The following is an 18,095-nucleotide window of genomic DNA, read 5'->3' on the forward strand; positions in this document are numbered from 1 at the left end:
ACTTTGAATAGAGGCATCGGCGGGCTTTCTTCAACCCTGTCACTTCAGACATGCGTCTCTTGAAATTTGGTCTCCCATAGCAACTTCTTAGTCAAGAAATAATGAAAAAAAAAAGAGCTATATGATACATGGAAATCGCATCAAAATACTAATCATGACATTGTAGGCCGTTTACCGGATGCCTACCTGGTAGTAATGGCTCCACCCCCAATACAAAGTGCCATGATGGGAGCAGTTTGCCAGTCGTAGTAAGACGTTACCAATTGAGTATCCCAGCATACGACTCGAAAGTACAGATCACCAACTGCCAAGACTTGGATAAATACAATGTCAGGGCATGTCTAGTGAGGCGCGGCGAATCAAAGAAAAGCCGACATGTTGTATGTTGCAACATGCGGCATACTGTGGACCTTGGAGATGCCACGGCCAGCCCAAACAAGGTTGCTGACTATTCCATTCCATAGTACTGGACATGGTTCACCCATATGCGTATAGCTTCCCAGCTCCATCATGTATGCCATTGATGCTCGGAGTTAAACAAGGCTGGTTAGTTGGCTGTGAAAACTCGTGTTTGCAATGTGGGTTGCGTGGCGCAGTACGTGGTCATTGCGTGTACAGCATCGTGCAAAAGAAATGAGCCGATGGACCGAGAACCGCCCGAATGGAGGGCACGGCAATGTGAAACAAGGAGGCTGTAATATATCACAAAAAAAGAACGAGTTTAAAGTATTTAACGTTGTTCGTAATTACGAAGATGCGGCTCGACAGGGCTCGATCGAAACAGCGGCATGGGTGCCGTAGACGCGGCCTCGGAATAGAAACTGAGGCAATACGAGAAAAGGGTTTGGCTGCCAATGACTACCTAGTAGCAGCAATAGTTTGACGGGGGACGCAAAAGTGGCACCGCGGCAGAGAGGGCATGACAGCTGCAAGCACGAGTACGTGTACTCCTAATACTACCTACTATTCCCTGCTAGAGAAGCAGATCGAAAAACTAGCCGTTATTTCGTAATCCAAGTCGTGATTCGTCTTACTCGTGGACTCTCCTGTCTGGAATTGTCACTCTCCATGACGGGGGGAGTCTCTCTAGATCCATTGCTCTCCTATTAACTATTCTTGGCATTGCTTTTTTCGTCTTTAGTTTTCCAACTGCCGCTCTATCTTATGCTCTTGTCGTATCATAATGCGTGGGTCTCTCTTTCGTTTACGCGCTTGTTTTGAACGCTCACCAAAAACCGTCGTCTTATTCGTTGTCATTGCTGTTGCACTCTATTTCAGTATTCGTAACGTCGCTAGCGATGTAATCATAGAGACACTGGACTCACACTATCCGGCCAATGGATCTCTCAGGGACATCCTGAGGACAGCGAGAGACTACCGCAGACATCCCATCAAGCGTCCATACAAAGACAAGTTTTGGGAAGTTGGTCAACGGTCTCGCAGCTTGACCCGATGGCTTGATGGCCTCAATGGCCCGTGGGGGTCTAAACTTGGCGACTTTGAGAAAGAGAGGCTTGTTGTAGCCATCGAGACGACGGCCACCTCCCTATTTCCGTTTCTCAGCCCGGAGCTACGCAACAAAGGTAGTAAAACACCACTTTTGGACTTGCGGCGTTCTTTTACCAAAGGCTCACAGGGGATCGTCATCCCTGCCGGCGGGAGTGATCTACAAATCAGGTTTGCGGGACATTTGATTGCTTCTCTCAGAGATGTCTTTGGCTGCTCGCTGCCCATCCAGATTGCCTATGCCGGGGATTCTGACCTGCCAAAAGAACGTCGCGATGCCCTCTTGTCGTTTGACAAGACAAACAATACGGAATTCCTAGATGTGTGGACAGTATTTGACGATGAAACTCTGCGTCTTCGGAGAAAGGGCTGGGCCATCAAAGCTTTTGCGGCTCTAGCATCTAGGTTCGAACAAGTCATTGTTCTCGACGCCGATGCCGTGTTTCTTCAATCACCAGAAGTGCTTTTTCAACAACGAGCGTACGTCGAAAGCGGAGCGTATCTATTCCACGATCGACTATTATGGCAGCATTCTTTCGGGGACAGACACGAGTGGTGGAAAGACCAAATCAAGGAACCATCACCAGCGATGAACAAATCTCTCGTCTGGACAGAAGACTACGCGGAAGAATGCGACTCAGGGGTCGTCGTCCTCGACAAGTCCCGAACCGAAGTCTTTGTTGGCCTGCTTCACATCGCATGGCAAAACTCATGGGCGGTACGAGACGAAGTTTCCTACAGGATCACCTACGGAGATAAGGAGACGTGGTGGCTTGGGCTGGAGCTTGCTGGATCAAAATACGAATTCGAGGAGCACTATGGCTCAATCGTTGGATGGGAAAGGGAGGGGAAACCCGACGAAAGGGCGGTATGCAGCTTTGTTATTGCGCATACGGATGAAAGGGACAAGCTACTGTGGTATAACGGCAGCCTGTTGAAGAACAAGCTGGTCGATCCGGACGGGTACGAGGTTCCATTGTACTGGATGATGGATGGCGAGTGGGAAAAGGGAGGGAAGAAGGACATGAGCTGCATGGTGGGAGCGACGAGGAGGCGACTGAGTGGGGAGGAGATTTCGATACTGCAGGACAGCATGGAGGCAGCGGTCAAGGTGGATGAAGTGATGGCCAGCATGAAGGCATCGTGAAGGTGCATATTGATAGCGGTCCGTCTTACTGTACATTGGGTGGGAAAAGCGTATTGTTGTTAACGAAATTGGACAGTCATAATATTGAATGTTAGGATATCTAGATGAAGCCTTTACTTGCCTGATATCGGACGACGAAACGACAAATTAATGTCACTATTTCCATCGTGATGATGGTGGAGACGAGCTTCAGCCCGGGACGCGCGCGGTTACTCCAGGGCTGTTTGCCTGCATTACCAATATTCCAGGTCTGTCCAGCGCTGTAATACCCTGGAACAGTGCTGTAGCTGAACTGCCCCTGCTGAGTCACGATTTAGCTCCCGAAAGGATCGTGCCTCCTCCTGCTTCTGTTCATCCAGCGATTCAATCCTTGCCCTCAACATTTGACCGTATCAAACATTTTTGCAACGTCAAAAGGAAAAAGGGGCAGCATCACATCATGCAGCGATTCACCCGCTGGACTCGGTGGATTCGGGACAAGCCCTCCGGAAGACGAGATCCTTCAGCTTCTCCCTGATTTCCTTCTCTTCAGCTTGGCCCGCTAGCCCTAGTTCTTAGGCCATGGATGGGATGATGGTGATCCATCGATGGTGGCTCAGCCGAAAGCAAACCAAGCTTCAGCGCTTCTCCACCCGCGCCATCTACGCAATCTCGAGCCGATCGCTTCCTAACAGGCCTGTTTCTGAGATCTCTAGGCTTGGCGATCTTTTGCTTTTGCGACATGGTTTACAGCGTGATTTTCCTTCGATTTGGATTTTCGATGATTCTTGTGCGACGAGGTGGCATCATTGTGAAACAGGCGATATGCTAATGCAGCTTGATGGGCATCCATGGTTACGTCGTTGCGACTCGTTGATATCCATGGGATCCCAGCCGATAGAAGCACAAGCACAAGCACAAGCAAAACTCAGCAGAGCACAATGCAGCACGGCAAACGTCGAAATCTCACAGTGCGTGGCCTCTGTAGATAGCACTCGGGTCTTGACAGTGATGGACAGGATTCCCGAGCCGCGAACGCTGTGGCCTCCATCGCCAGAATGACGAAAGCGCCAAAGCTGCATTGCTGGATTACCGCATTACTTGCAATTAGCCTACCTGCTGGAGCTGCCAAGCTCAAGACTGAGACACTTTAATCTGCAGCTCGAGCTGGAAGCCAGATCTCCACCAACTTGCCTGATGCGCTGCTCTAGCTCGTGGCCGCCATTCACACAATACGTCATCCAAGACACATGCGCGGATCAAGTTTGCAGCTTCTGATGGCTGGGTATCGACATTTGCCACGGCACGGCCGGCTTGTTGCAAATAAGTTGGCGCCGTGGAAGCGGTTCAAAGACAAATTGACTTTGTCCATCTCGACAACTGTCGCTGCTCCACGGCTCTTGCCAAGGCGCGTTATTACTGTACGAATGCCTGGTGGCTGCCCGTTGATGCTGTCAGAAGCGAATCGAGCACATCGGATAGGTGTATATCATATCTGCGGATTCGCTCGTCGTCATCACTACCTAGATCTTGCCTAGTTTGATCCTGAATTCTCCAATGTCTATGTCTATTCCATAGAGTCGACAACTATCCCCGAGTTCAGTTCTCAATCTCGAATTAATTCATCAACCAGAAGCTGTTTGTTGTCTCTCATCCTCCCAACCCAGAGACGAGCTTCGACAACACCGGCGCCATGAACGTCGACGACCATGTGGTGCCCTCGGGCGGGCAGCACTACAGCGCCACCAACCGCGTGCCCAACATCCAGGAGTTTATGCAGCGTCTCGACGCCGAGAAGAAGCAACGGGATGCCGAGATTGACTCCGAACTCAGACGCAACAAGCGCAATCCCGATGTCAAGGTCCATCGCAACGAGCTTCTCAAGAAAAAGGGCACGCGGAAAGTGCGTGATCCAGTCACCGGAAAGGACGTTGAGATTCGCGATGCGGATATCGATTTCACCGAAGCCGTGGAAAACCCACAGGTATGCCTTCTTCCCACATCTGAGCGCGTCTCGATAGCCTTATGCTCAACTAACCGTCCCAACAGATGTCTGTTCCTAACGGGAACCTGGGAAAGCCTGCCACCATCGCTACCTCATCTCAACAATCTGGTGAAGAGTACCGCTACGCTCAAGATGTAACTGCACCTCCCGATCCCATTCAAGAGGGATCAACTTCCGACGTACCTATTCGCAGTGAGAAGACGTCAGTCCTGTTTTACAAGACTCCGTCGGTCAGCTACGAACCAATGTTTGCCTCTCTTGAGCTGCGATCAAACGCCTTGTGCGCTGGCATCTTTATGGGTATCGTCTTCTTCGGTAGACTGTTTGGCGGTGGGCTCCTTGGTCTGATTCCTCTGGCTCTATGCGTTACCTCTGGCGTCCATTTGTGGGTAAAAGAATTGATCCGCCAAGGACGAGACTTGGAGTGGTCCAGCGAACAGGAGCGTGGCGAAACTGCCACCATCAACCTGATTCCCGAGTCTGTCGAGTGGATGAATACCGCAATCGGCGTCTTTTGGGGTATGATCAACCCTGAAATGTTTGCCGGTGTTGCCGACACGTAAGTTTACCTCGCCGTTTCAATTTTCTGCCACACAACAACTGCTAATCCCTGGGCAGCATCGAAGATGTCATGGCTGCGTCCGTGCCTGGTATTATTGAACATGTGCGAGTGGCCGATATCTCTCAAGGAAACAACCCTCTCCGTATTCTCAACATGCGAGCCCTCCCAGACTCTCATGTTCAGGACATCAAGGATGAAATCCACAAAGAAAATGAAAAAGTCATGGACGAAGATGAGCTTGCGGCCGTGGCGCAAGCGGGGGCGTTTTACAACATGGAAGTTTCGGTCGCATATCACGCAAAGCCCTCGGGCGCTGATATCGCCTCAAAGGCGCGGAATATGGGAATGCAGCTCGTCTTCTACCTGGGAATCAAAGGCCTCTTTGGCGTTCCTCTTCCGATCTGGGTTGAGCTGATTGGCCTCGTTGCCACCGCACGTGTCAGACTGCAGCTCAGCCCCGAGCCCCCCTTCCTAAAGACCATGACTATAACTTTGATGGGAGTTCCCAAGGTGCAAGCTGGCTGCACTCCCATGGTTGAAAGGGCCCCCAATATCTTGAACTTGCCTCTCATCTCCAATTTTGTTAATTGGGCCATTAGCGCCGCAGCCTCCATGTATGTCGCTCCCAAGAGCTTGACCTTGGACATCAGCAAAATGGTGCAGGGAGACGATATCAAAAAGGAAACCGAGGCCTTTGGAGTTCTCTTTGTGAGAATCCACAAAGCTACTGGCCTTAGTAAACAGGATCAGCGTGGTAGCAAAGGCGGTGGCTCCGATCCGTATATCACCATTAGCTGGAGCAAGTTTGGGAAGCCCATGTTCTGTACCCGTGTCATCCAGGATAACTTGAACCCTGTCTTCGAAGAAAGTTGCGGACTGCTGGTTACCAGCGACCTCATTAAGGCTGACGAGCAGCTCTCTGTGGAGCTCTGGGATAGTGATCGATCCTCTGCGGACGACGAGGTGGGCAAGATTGAGCTAAGCATTCAAGAGCTCATCCAGCACCCGGGACAGATGTTCCAGCACGTCTCGACGCTGAGTGGTCTCAAAGCCGAGAGCGTTATGCCCGGCGAACTCCACTGGGAAGTTGGGTTTTTCGGAAAGACGCAATTCCGCAAAGCCTTGCGAACTGATGGCCACAACCCTAATGTGGCTAAAGAACTAGGCGACAAGCCCGAGTTTCAAGAAGACTGGGGTACGATTCAAAATGCAGAAGAGGACGCTGTGGTCCATACTCCCCCTGACCCTCTTTGGCCGTCTGGAGTCCTCAGCATTGTGGTCCACCAGATTGTCGGCCTAGAGCTAGCCAATGTCAAGGGCTCTCAGGGGAACCGCAGGGGCAAAGAGTACGAGCCTGCAAGGCCGGAAGCTGGCGAGGTCAAGGAAGAGACAAGCAAGAGACTGCCGAGCTCCTACTGCACCATCCTCGTCAATGATGATTTGGTTTACAAGACGCGAACCAAGGTGGTGTCGTCGCAGCCCATCTTCAATGCTGGCACCGAGAAATTTGTTCGCGATTGGCGCTCTTGCATTGTTACCATTGCAGTTCGAGACTCCCGCAACAGAGAGCACGATCCAATCATCGGAGTTGTTCCTCTCAAGCTGTCAGACATCATGCAGACTAGTAGCGAGGTGACGCGGTGGTACCCTCTCGATGGTGGCATCGGCTTCGGCCGTCTGCGTGTCTCTCTCCTGTTCCGCTCCGTGGAGCTCAGACTACCACCTCCGCAGCTGGGTTGGGAAATCGGAACCTTTGAGTTCCTCTCCGACACAATCAAGGTCTCAAACTATACGCCGGCGAGCAAGGTTCGGATCCGACTGCGCACTGGCGGCTCTTCTGCCAACGTAAAGAGAGACCAATCTGTTCGTGAAACCGATGGTATGACATTCAACATTGGCGTCCCTGAAGGTGAAAAGAAACTTCGACTGCCAGTGCGCTATAGATACAAGTCTCCAATTTTCATGGAATTCTATCCCGCTGGTAAGAGGGGAGCTGATGCGTTTGCCGCATTGTGGCTTTTGGAGCTGGTTGATAATCAGGAGAAGGAATTTGACATTCCTCTGTTCAAATGCGACAATTCTCAACGGCTATCACAGAACTACATTACGCAGGAGAATTTTACTACCATCCCTGATACGAATATTCAAGAAATTGGAAGGGTTCGGTTTAGAGGCCGATTCAAAGCTGGTACCGACCTGGATCATATCAGATTTGTCACTGACAACGATTCTCGCGAGACAATCGAGACATGGGAGGCCTGTTACGCCGAGGGGGTGCGAGATCTAGAGGTTCAGCCCGAAATACCCCCATTGACTCAGAAATTGCATGACGAGTCTCTGACGCAGGGCCGAGATGTGCTCGCACAGGCTGACGAGAAAGAAAAAGACCGCTGGTTGGCAAAGGATGGCACCGACTGGACCGGAGCTTTTGGCAAGGATCCGCAAAACTCGATGGCTCCCGCCATGTCCAGCGCGGATACCAATGGTCATGAGCATTTTGAAGTAGACACGGATGAGGACGAGGACGCCGACGAGGACGGCGAAGATAGAGACCGAGTTATGGACATGCGCAGGACAGAAACAGACCCAACCTATGGCTCGGCCCCTTCTGAGGGCAGTGACGAGCGGCATTCTTTGGATAGCCGTGCGTCAGGCGCGTCGAGGAAGAGCACCGGTAGTACTGGGAGTAAGAATCCCATCAGGGCGTACAAAAACTACAAGGAGAAGAGCCGGGATTTGAACCGCAAGCAACGCGGGCTGATGCAATGGCTCCCCATGCGAAATGCGCGCTTTGCCAAGAACGAGGCCAAGTTTGCCGTCCGCAGAGTGAAGAGAATGGGATCTTTGGCTGGGCGAAAACCAGATGTCGAAACCGAGGTGTAATACCCCTACGCGTTGCTGTACCTGTTATTATTCTAATGTCTCTTATTTTCCTTTTTTATTAACTTTTGTTTCAACGGAATTATTACGGCCTTGTATGGGCGGAACTGGGTGTCAAAAACCATGATTCATGATAAGCTTACGACATTGGTGTTGGAGGTGTCGGATAACGCTCTTTTGATCAATTGCTAATGATTCTTCTTGACACACTCGATTTGTGAAAATCCCCATTAAAAGACTTTGAACTTGTATTTATTACATTGTATGATATCACAAACGCTATCGTTGATTAAAATTTCTCCACGAATGGGCGGATATCCAGTTCCTGCGTGAAAGCTGATCTGTGCTGTGTGTGTAAGTGCCAGTAGCTCTCGGCAATCTGTACATTCATTGTCAGTCATTTGTAGAAGAGAAACAGTTGGACGGTTTGTCACAATACGTACGGCATCAGGGCTGATCTTGCCATCATCTACACCATTGTTCACAACGTAACCCTGGGTCCGGGGAATGTCAATGACACCGTCAATGACAGCCAGGGCGACATGCACGCCCTTGGGGCCAAACTCGCGGGCCAGAGACTGGGTGAGGGCACGCTGGGCGAACTTTCCAGCGGCAAACGTGCTGAAGAAGGCGGAGCCGCGGAGGGAAGCGGTTGCGCCGGTGACGAGGAGAGACGGGGGGTGAGGGGAGGAATCAACAGCTGCGAGAAGAAGAGGGATGGATTTTTGGGCGAAGTAGAAGAGGCCGTTGCTGTAACATATTTGTTTCTGTCAGCGAATGTTTTTTTCAAGAGCATTATAGGCATCGAAGCAAAGTAAGCTCACGGGAGAGAACTTACGCAGCAGAGTCGAGGCTTAGGTCCAGATCGGCGAGGGTCTGCTCCAGAAACGACTTCCGGCCTGTGCCGCTGCCGCCGTTGTACACGGCGGCCGCGAGCTTGGAGCCGGGCAGCTCCTTTTCGATCTGGGCAAAGGCGGCGTCGACGGCGGCCGGGTCGGTGGCGTCGGCGGAGATGCCGATTGCGGTGCCGCCGGCGGCCTTGATGGCGGCGACGATGGGCTCGTAGCTCGAGGGCTTGCGGGCGAGGAGGACGACGGGGTAGGACTGGGCGAAGCGGCGGGCGACGGAGGCGCCTGTGCCGGCGCCGACGCCGGAGACGATGGCGAAGAAGGGGGGGGCCATGATGCCGGGTGTGTTTTGTTTTAGGACGGGGAGATGAGGAAGAGGAGAATGGGAGTGAGTGAGGTTGTTTGATGAGAAGAAAGTTGAAGTGGTATAAGTGAAAGGATCGAGTGAGATGAAGGAGCGTTTATATAGACATGACGATGCTAGATCGACGAATTGCGCAAGACTGCTGCTCGAATCGTATCAACAACCGACATGGACCGCGAAACAACAAGAAACGCTGATAAATCCTTCCCCACGTCCACATACAGCGGGACATTCATGATTGTGCCATTTCGGCTTATAAAGCAAGCATGGCTAGATGCAGAATGTGGGGCTGGATGTAGGAAAGATGGTGATGAACCGGGGCGGGTTTTGGTGCGGGGTGGGCGTTTTTGTGGCTCATCTGGAATCTTTTTTCTTCTTCCTCGTTTATCTCGCTCTGCATATTTGGGGGTTTTGAGTTTTGGGTTTGTTTCGTTTTTTGCTGTGAGGTGGTGTGATCGCTAATGGGCTTGGTTGAGGTCTCGCCATGTGATCCTGCAGCTCTCATCATCGTCTGGTTATAGGGTTTCAGTAGGACCGGCTTGAGCCCCAATGGCGTCATCAGATCTTGCAATGAAAACACTCCGGTGGTGTAACTGTACAGACGCAATGAAATCAAGGCTTCATAACCACTTAGTCACCCTCCTCCTCCCCACAGCTGATTGTCGGGTGGATTCCGCTTCATCCGGGCCGGAGCCGAGGCTTGATGCGGCCCCACACGGCGCCGGAGCCTTTTTGCGCTTCAGCAGAACTTTGCGATGCAGTGTCATTATGTGCATGAGATGAGGTATCTAGTCATGCATATAATATGGAGAGGCTCGTGTGGAGTACAGTTGGACTCGAAAATACAAGGTTCGTCGTAATTACTCGCGGTACCTCTTTAGTTACTGGTGAGTAGTCTCATGCCTATGGCCTTATGGCAGGCCATCGACTTCATCGGTCACGACCTCCATTCTGCGATTATGGATGTGAAGGTTATCGATCATTAATTCATTCTAAATCACACAACTGCACCGGTAGGCTTGAAAAGTACATGTACTCTTGTCCGCATATCTCCTTGTCGCGCCTTGCCTGTGCTTCAGTCTCCCTAGCTACATTTCACCTCTGGGACGCTTTCCACTTTGAATCGGCACACTCAATTTCATCATACCGCAATTCGGGATTCATCATCCTCAGAAGCTTTGGGCGCGAAATTCACGAGCCAAAGCAGCGTGCGCTTTGAAGAGTTCCACATATGCCTCCGCATACCCCGTCTCCGCTGCGGACTGAAGATACGCAATTGAGGCGTGTGCGCGCATTCCTAGACAGGTTTTAGTTGGCTTCAGCTGAGAAGAGACTAGAAGACGGGTGAAAAATGGACTTGCCTTGGGCTGAGAGCGTCAAGCCTTCTATCCTAGCAGATTCGACTTCTTCCTGAACAACGTCGCAGACGTTCCAGAAAATGACTGCTCCAATCAAGAAATTTTCAACTGGGCTGCGGTCTCCACCTTTGTCAGACAACAACCGAAATTGGTCTGTGGAAAGATGCTCTTCTGACTGTTGAAACTCTTGTTTCTGCTCGTTGAGCTTCCTTGCATGAAGCACTACGGCAAGAGCCGCATTCACAGCCTCTTCAATCTTTCGGTCATCTGAATTGTTGGCGTCATCGTCATCAGCCTTCTTCACTTCGGCTTCACCCGTGTTATTGGGCTGATGGGGTTCATCTTTCTCGCCTGTGGCTTCGCCCTTTGGTTTCGAAGCCTGTTCAACTTCCGCGGCAGCTCCCAGAGCGTTCGGTGTGGACATGGCTAGCTGAGCTTTCAGGTCAAGCAGCATGTCAGCAGCAGAAGCCGCAGTTGGCCTGAGCAATGGATTTCTGCTCCAGCATTGCACTATCAAGTCCCGAGCGCTTCCAAAGCTAGAGAGGCCGCTTGCGTTGACATCTCCCGGGAGGTGAGTCCTGTCCAAGGCCTCGCGCAATTTGGCGTAATCCTCATCTTCTGCCCCGACCTCGATCGAAATGTTGTATGGAACCAGGCCTGTAAGGCACTGCCAAATGATGACGCCGAGACTGTATTTGGTTAGAGAGGAGGCATGTCAATAGCATTTGGTGCTCACCTCCAAATGTCCGTGTATTTGGAATGTTCTCCAAGTCTCGCGTACTCCGGAGCTTCGTACCGGACATCGTACTTCAAACAAGGAGTCGGTTCCAGAATCTGATTGCTGTCAACAAAGATTCACAATGTATCTTTAGGGGCTACCGGTAGCTGCGAGTACTTACGTGTCTTGCACTTTGCAACTTGGTGAGGAACGGAACCAATCTCCCAGATGAGAGTTCCTGGAGAACGATTGTATGATCGGAAAAAGATTTCAGCAGCAGCTGAGCATTGTGGTACCAAGCCATCGTCTTTGCGATATCATATGCCAATGATACGCGAGCTAATGCGGTATCCGGTAACCCATTATCTCTGCATGCTGACGCGAGTGTCATGCCATCTCCTAGATCCTGCATCACAGCATAGTAATCCTCGCCGAGTTTGACAGTTCCAAACAGCCGTTGCGCGTATGCTCCTACTTGAATGTTCTTATATATCTTCAAGAACTCTGGCATCGACCTGGTCAACTGAATCTTGTAACACGCGACTTGGCCGACTTTGTTGATAGCGCCACGTTTGAAGAGGCCGTCTTGGGACTCGAATGAAAATGTAAAGTCCTTTTCTTGAAATTCCGTGTGCAGTTCAACGACCGGAGCGGAAGAGAGCCAATCTGTTTTCCCGTCTTCGACAAGCTTTGCGGATGTTTGCAGGTAAAGTACAATCTCTTTCAGTGATCCCTGAGTCTTCAACACGCTCTCCAATCGTAAACTGACCAGGTCCTCCCGTGATAAGATTTGAGTCTGCTCATTGTCAGTGTACGTCTTCGATGGAACAGGCAAATGTCATACCACTGATTCGACTAGAAAAATCGATTTGATAGACAAAATTTGGCCTATGAGCGACAGGTACTCTTGTGTCCAATATAACCTAAGGGCTTTGTCATAGGATCTGCACTGGTTGATCGCAGACACGAAGGCGTCAATTCTATTCAGACATGCCGTGAACTGGCCCAATCTCCCGAAAGAGGTGATTGCGCCTCTATGCTTGTCCAGAAGATGAACCAAGATGTTGGCTCGGATACCCAGGACCTCGCATTCCTTTTTTAGTGCTCGAACTTCATTGATCTTTTTGATCAGTGGGAATAGTAGAGCCGTGCTCTCCGTCACACAATCTTGGACGGCCAATGCAAGTTCGGACCCCATCCTTGGGCAATGGGCAGCTCCCCGTCTCAGGCGGTTTTCTTGGCGGTTCAGTTGTAATATCTGCGAATGTAGCGCGGAATTTCGCTGTAGGACATCCACTTGAAAGCCCGAGGTGAGGTATCAAAACGCTCTGGAGCCTTACCGGTGATATGGAAGTGTGTTCAACAGGTACAGAGGACAAAACACGGTGAAACTACCCCGCAGATCAGAGACAAGGTAAAAACGAGGCTGAGAATTCTCGACGATTGATAGGCCAAGGGCGTCCGAAGTCGCGTTTCTTGGTACTGCTGCATAATGTGGCATAATCACGCGTTTCTCTGAGGCTGGGCGCTCGTGTAACGCGTATAATGCACACGACTTTTCAGCCCCCTTGCTTCGATGCCGGCGCACCTCTTCATATTCTCTCTTTTGATTTGCCCATGAACGTGCACGCCTCTACCGATATACCCATTCACTGTCATCCTTTAAGAGCAGCAGTATGTCCATAGACATAAAATTTAGCTTGCATGACTAAAAAGAAACTTCTTCGGGACCTTTTTGGAATCCTTTCCGTCTCAAGACTTTATCAATGGTTTTCAAGATCCGTCGCTGGAATAGCAAGTCACGCTACTGCATTCATGGTCTTGGACGCGAAAACTGGCAGAAGACGCGTCCACGGTATGCTTTTCTGAAGAATGAACCGCAATTCATGGCAGCCCCGCAGACATTGCCTGGCTTGTAATACAGAGATTCTGGGAACGCGATGTGAGATGTTTCTACAGTAACCACCCTAGATTTGGTTTGCTACTATGTGGTACCCCTAAGCTGGAGTCTCGTCTCAAGGATACGGAGGATGGGCCAAACTTCCCACGCACCGACTATATCTTTCGCCCGAGGACAGGTGGTACTGGAAGATGGTAGCGATAATTCGACTCGTGGTTGATGGTGATGATCGAGCAGGCCGGAAGACCGACTCAACTGCGTCAGTCCGATGCCTTCCATGAAAATATCCATGAATGTGCCAAACAAGAAATGGATGATACCAGTCCCCAGTGGCGTAACGATACAATAGTCAGCAGCGAATCTTCGTAGTTTGAACAGCCGCCAGCTGTCGAAATACCTTACCCTTTTGAAGCAAAACTGGTTCAACCCTATGTAGAAAACATATGTGAATAGCTGTCTCTTTTGTCAGTTGCCGGTACTGCTCAACGATTTCCAACTACAACTTGAAGCGTGAAAACCCTGTTATTGCTGCGAAATCTGGCTGGCGTATACTGCTTCTAGTTGACAGATCGATCTTGGTCGGCTTGCAGCAGCTTCTCAAGGCTATATGCCCATCCTCCACCGAGGAGTACAACAATATCTAATCTCTATTGTCATTAAACTGCAGTGATTTCGCTGGCCAGTAGCTTTACAACCATCTCATGCCCGTTTCTGGTCGCTAAAGATAGCGGCGTCCGATCCCTTTTATCCTTAGACTCAGCCTTCGCACCTTTTTCAAGCAGCAGCCCAACTACCATTTCATGTCCGTTCTCTGCTGCTAAGGACAGCGGCGTCTGACCCCCGTTATCTTTATCATCTATCTCGGCACCCTGCTCGAGCAGCAGTTTTACTACTGCCTCATGCCCATTCTTTGCCGCCCATGATAGCGGTGTCCGGCCGCTTCCTTGGACGTATATTTTCGGGATGCAACGAGTTGAGTTGTGGCTTTCTAGAGAGTGAAAATTTCCCGGAGAACGATAGTTCTCTAGAGAGTCATAGCTCCGTAAAGAATGATAGTTTCCTGTAGAATGATAGCTCCTTGAGGAATGATAGTTTCCTGTAGAATAATAGCTCCACGAAGAATGATTGTTCCATGGAGAGTCATGGTTCCATGAAGAGCGATTCGTTGCTCTGGCTCTTCCCAAGTCAAGCAGCCCACCGCCCTCTTCCTTGGAGTTTATGTTGACCTCTATTCTCAGAAGGAGCAGCTTCACCACTGCCTCGTGTCCGTTTTGCGCAGCCCGCATCAGCGGCGTCCACCCACAATTGTCCTTGGAGTCTGGGTTGATGCTGTTCACCCCCAGCAGCAACTTGACGACTGGCTCATGCCCACCTGATGCGGCTTTTGACAATGCCGTATGTCCATCTATATCACAGCAGTTTGCCTCGATGCCCTTCTGCGCTAACAGTAGCTTCACAACTCCCTCGTAGCCCTTGTTGGCAGCAATCCACAACGGTGTCCAACTGTATTCGTTTCTCGAGTTTACGTCGACATCCTTCGCAAGCAGCAGCTTCACCACGGCCTCGTGGCCATTCTCTGCTGCCAAAGACAACGGCGTCCGACCCTCTTTGTCCTTAAACCGTACCTTGGCTCCTTTCTCAAGAAGCAGTTGTACTACTGCTTCGTGCCCGTTTATTATAGCCCATAATAGCGGCGTGTTACCCCTGCCATCCTCAGATTCTAGCTCAGCACCATTCTCGAGCAGCAGCTCTACCACTTTCGAGTGACCGTTCTTTGCCGCCAAAGATAACGGCGTCTGACTGTCGGTGTTCTTGGCATCAGTTTCTACTGCATTTAGCAAGAGTGCCCTAGCCGCGTCCTCAATCCCAAAGTATGCCACTAGGTGAAGAGCTGTCATACGCCTGGGCACTGGTTGACTGTAATATGAGTTTCGTGGAGGCATCATCAGTGCTTGACTCGCCGCCTCTACTTTTGGTTGCTGCTCTAGGAATCTCATGACTTCCTGGCATAATGTCAAGGCCTTGCGAGCATGGTGTCCCCAGTTGCGTGCTGCGTAGTCATAGAAATGATTCGATCGCAATCTATCATTGAAGCTGTCGTCCGTTGGACAAGATCCACTTTCGAAGACGTGGAATGACAGATATGTAACGCAGATTGTGGTAATGCTGACATTTACATTCGGGAACCAATGCCTTTGAGTCCGCTCAAAGTATTCCTGTGTTGTATAATGGACCAGGCGGATAACATTACTCTCCTCATCAACAGTAACCAATCCCGCGCACACAGTGACCAAATCTTCGATTTCTGGGAGATTGTCTTCGTCCAAGTTAGATTTGCCAACTTCTACAGCAAGTGCATGCTGAAGTTCTAATGTTGTCAGCCGTCTCTTTGCACAGGTGATCCAAGATAGAACTTGTATTGCAAGCTCTCTCGAGCCTGTCTGCCCCTTGATTCGATCCATCGCTGCGTCGTACGTTTCATTATATACTTCGGATCCAGTGGGGAGGGTTTCTAAAGCCCTTCGGATAGCCTTTGGCGTCCATTTACTTTTCAGTGAATCAAGATGAAGCTTTGCGAGCAGGAACCTACAAACAGTTAGCCTTTTCGCGACAGACGAGGGGAGCAACATACATTCCGTCAATCGCTTTGACGATTTTGATCTTAATTTCCTCTTGTAGATCTAGCCTCTTTAAGACACATCCCGGGAGTTCTGACATTTGACTATCAAGATATGTTTGTACATCTTCATCACTTGCAAGGATCTCGAGAGAAGGATATTCCTTGAATGCCTTTTCAATGTCTGGGATTCGTCGCGAAGTCGCAAAGAAATTTGTTTTCGTCTTCGCCTGAAGATGAAAGATTTCCAGAAGGAGTGTCGATCGGCATTTACTTGATGTGTGGCATTCATCAAGGGCGTCGACGACAATAAAGACTCTTGAAAATAAGTCTGCGAGAGTCTGTAGAGCCCTGGAAATTTCGTCTATTGGCGGCCGTGTTTTCTTAGCTTGGTGTTTGTTATAAAGGTCCTTTACGCAGCCTGGCAGAGAAGACTGGCCTTGGGCTAGTTGTTTAAGCAGACTTGCAAGTAAGTCGTAGGCCGTTTGTTCGCCTTTCTGCTGGAAGTTACAGTAGATGTACGCAACCCCGATTGTGGTATCATTAGGGTATCTCTTGCAAAGGTCGTCCACCACAATTGATGTAAGGATGGTCTTTCCTGCTCCTGGAATCCCGGGGCAGAATAACGTCTGCTTGTCGGCCCCCAACCAGGTGGAGTACTCTGTAGAATCCAGAAGCCATTGACCGGTTCCCGGTTGCCGCCTCTGCAGATTGTCACTCTGTTGAGGGCCATAATCAATATTCGTAAGCCAGTTAAGGATTTCGGCATCTTCCTTTCTGTCCAATTTACCCTCGACTTTTTCAACATAGTTGTGAACTACAAATTTGTTAACAATATGCTACTAACTCGGCAGAGGGGCACTTGGTAACGACTAACCTCGAGAAAGAAGCTCCGTAACCTTCTCCTCAGCTTCAACCTTATTGGGAGGGATCCGGTATAAGAGGTCTCTAGCATATGCAGCCGCTGCCATTGCTGCATAACCTTGCCACTCCTTGCTCTTGTGTGTGTCTGAGTAGTCGCAGATGCCCCGGATAACTAGGCATGGGAAATGGTTCATCAGCCCTGCTGCTTCCATTTCAAAACACAAAACGTCCATTTCCGCCGCAATTTTATCTCGAACTAGTGCGTCTTTCATCAACTGGTTTGCGGAAGCTATTAGACCGTAGTGAATTGCTAGATTGTCCTCCTCGCTTCCCCGGTCAGATCGTAACACTAAGTTCGATGTATCGCAACGGCAGTCTTTGGTACAGCTAGAATCGTGAGTGGCTTCAGGCTTGAAAAGTCTATCTGTACTTATAGCTGGGCGTTTGTACTTCTTGCTCAATCTCGGTTTCTTCTCCAGTACGTAATTAATGGCCTCTTCAAGCCGATGGCCATCGATCTCATACTGTGCCTGAAGTCCATTTATAGCCGTTAATAGCACTATTGGTGGCTGGCTTAAGAACCCTGTTGTGCAAAACCTCTGGTTCTGTATTGTCTTGCCAAAATCGTATTGGAAAACGCCGCCCTTCCCATCTCGAGGCACACTGACCACGATGTCGCCAAGACGGATATCGTGCTTTTGGCTTGGTGCACCGCCGCCGATACCAACCATCAGGCCGATCCTGACATTAGGGAAGCTATGTAGCATATCTCTAGCTACAATTGCAGCAGAAGCGATACCATATTCTCCACCAGGCAAAACGGCCGTGACAACATTGTGTTTTCCAATCTTACCTAGGGTGTAATCGTTATTATCGTTAGGAGACACGTACTCAGGCCCTTCGTGCTTTTCGTCAAGAAAAGCCTGCGCTGCAACATACTCCGTGCTTATGGCACAGATCCAGCCAACTGTGTAGTCGTTAGGGTTCGACATAGTTGCCAGCTAAGTCATTAGAGTGGTGGAAGGCGTGAGGCTCTCGATTCGGCTCGCGCATTGATCAAGACTTTTACCAAGCATCCGGTGAGCAAGACTTATCAAGGTATATCAAGTGCTGCGTGCCTCTCGTATACGGATAAAGAGTGGAATGATGTAAAAGAAAGATGCTGAACGTGATGTCTGAGAGAGAAAGGAATATAAGGCAGATTTTACTACATACAGCTTTCAGCACGTTAGGCTGAAATGTGAAGGATTTTGGGCACATTGCAGCCTAGTTGCGGCCACATTGGCGACATGAGCTGTCATATTCGCTCAGCTATCAATTGCAGCTCGAAAAGGTCTTTAAACAAAA

At 50.1% G+C, this 18,095-nt stretch overlaps 5 protein-coding genes across 5 annotated transcripts; 2 read left to right on the plus strand and 3 right to left on the minus strand.

Moving 5' to 3' along the window:
• Positions 1-1,183: 1,183 nt before the first annotated feature.
• Triagg1_10675 (CAZyme family GT71) lies at positions 1,184-2,653 on the plus strand (the record flags this gene model as incomplete). The annotated part of the gene is made up of 1 exon (XM_062894772.1): positions 1,184-2,653. The coding sequence occupies one exon, from the start codon at positions 1,184-1,186 to the stop codon at positions 2,651-2,653; it is 1,470 nt and encodes a 489-aa protein (XP_062750357.1).
• A 1,229-nt stretch (positions 2,654-3,882) lies between these two features.
• Triagg1_10676 (uncharacterized protein) lies at positions 3,883-8,082 on the plus strand (the record flags this gene model as incomplete). Its single annotated transcript, XM_062894773.1, has 4 exons — positions 3,883-4,053; positions 4,266-4,616; positions 4,682-5,196; positions 5,256-8,082. 4 exons carry the CDS (start codon positions 3,883-3,885, stop codon positions 8,080-8,082), a joined length of 3,864 nt encoding a protein of 1,287 aa, XP_062750358.1.
• A 286-nt stretch (positions 8,083-8,368) lies between these two features.
• On the minus strand, positions 8,369-9,261 carry Triagg1_10677 (uncharacterized protein; the record flags this gene model as incomplete). The annotated part of the gene is made up of 3 exons (XM_062894775.1): positions 8,369-8,458; positions 8,523-8,829; positions 8,918-9,261. 3 exons carry the CDS (start codon positions 9,259-9,261, stop codon positions 8,369-8,371), a joined length of 741 nt encoding a protein of 246 aa, XP_062750359.1.
• A 1,338-nt stretch (positions 9,262-10,599) lies between these two features.
• Triagg1_10678 (uncharacterized protein) lies at positions 10,600-12,565 on the minus strand (the record flags this gene model as incomplete). The annotated part of the gene is made up of 4 exons (XM_062894776.1): positions 10,600-11,338; positions 11,386-11,483; positions 11,549-12,163; positions 12,212-12,565. The coding sequence occupies 4 exons, from the start codon at positions 12,563-12,565 to the stop codon at positions 10,600-10,602; spliced, it is 1,806 nt and encodes a 601-aa protein (XP_062750360.1).
• Positions 12,566-13,923: 1,358 nt separating this feature from the next.
• On the minus strand, positions 13,924-17,740 carry Triagg1_10679 (uncharacterized protein; the record flags this gene model as incomplete). Its single annotated transcript, XM_062894777.1, has 3 exons — positions 13,924-15,853; positions 15,900-16,701; positions 16,762-17,740. 3 exons carry the CDS (start codon positions 17,738-17,740, stop codon positions 13,924-13,926), a joined length of 3,711 nt encoding a protein of 1,236 aa, XP_062750361.1.
• Positions 17,741-18,095: the final 355 nt, after the last annotated feature.

The sequence above is a fragment of the Trichoderma aggressivum genome (genome assembly GCF_033847375.1).
Source record: "Trichoderma aggressivum f. europaeum strain CBS 100526 chromosome Unknown scaffold_081, whole genome shotgun sequence".
Lineage (NCBI taxonomy): Eukaryota > Fungi > Ascomycota > Sordariomycetes > Hypocreales > Hypocreaceae > Trichoderma > Trichoderma aggressivum.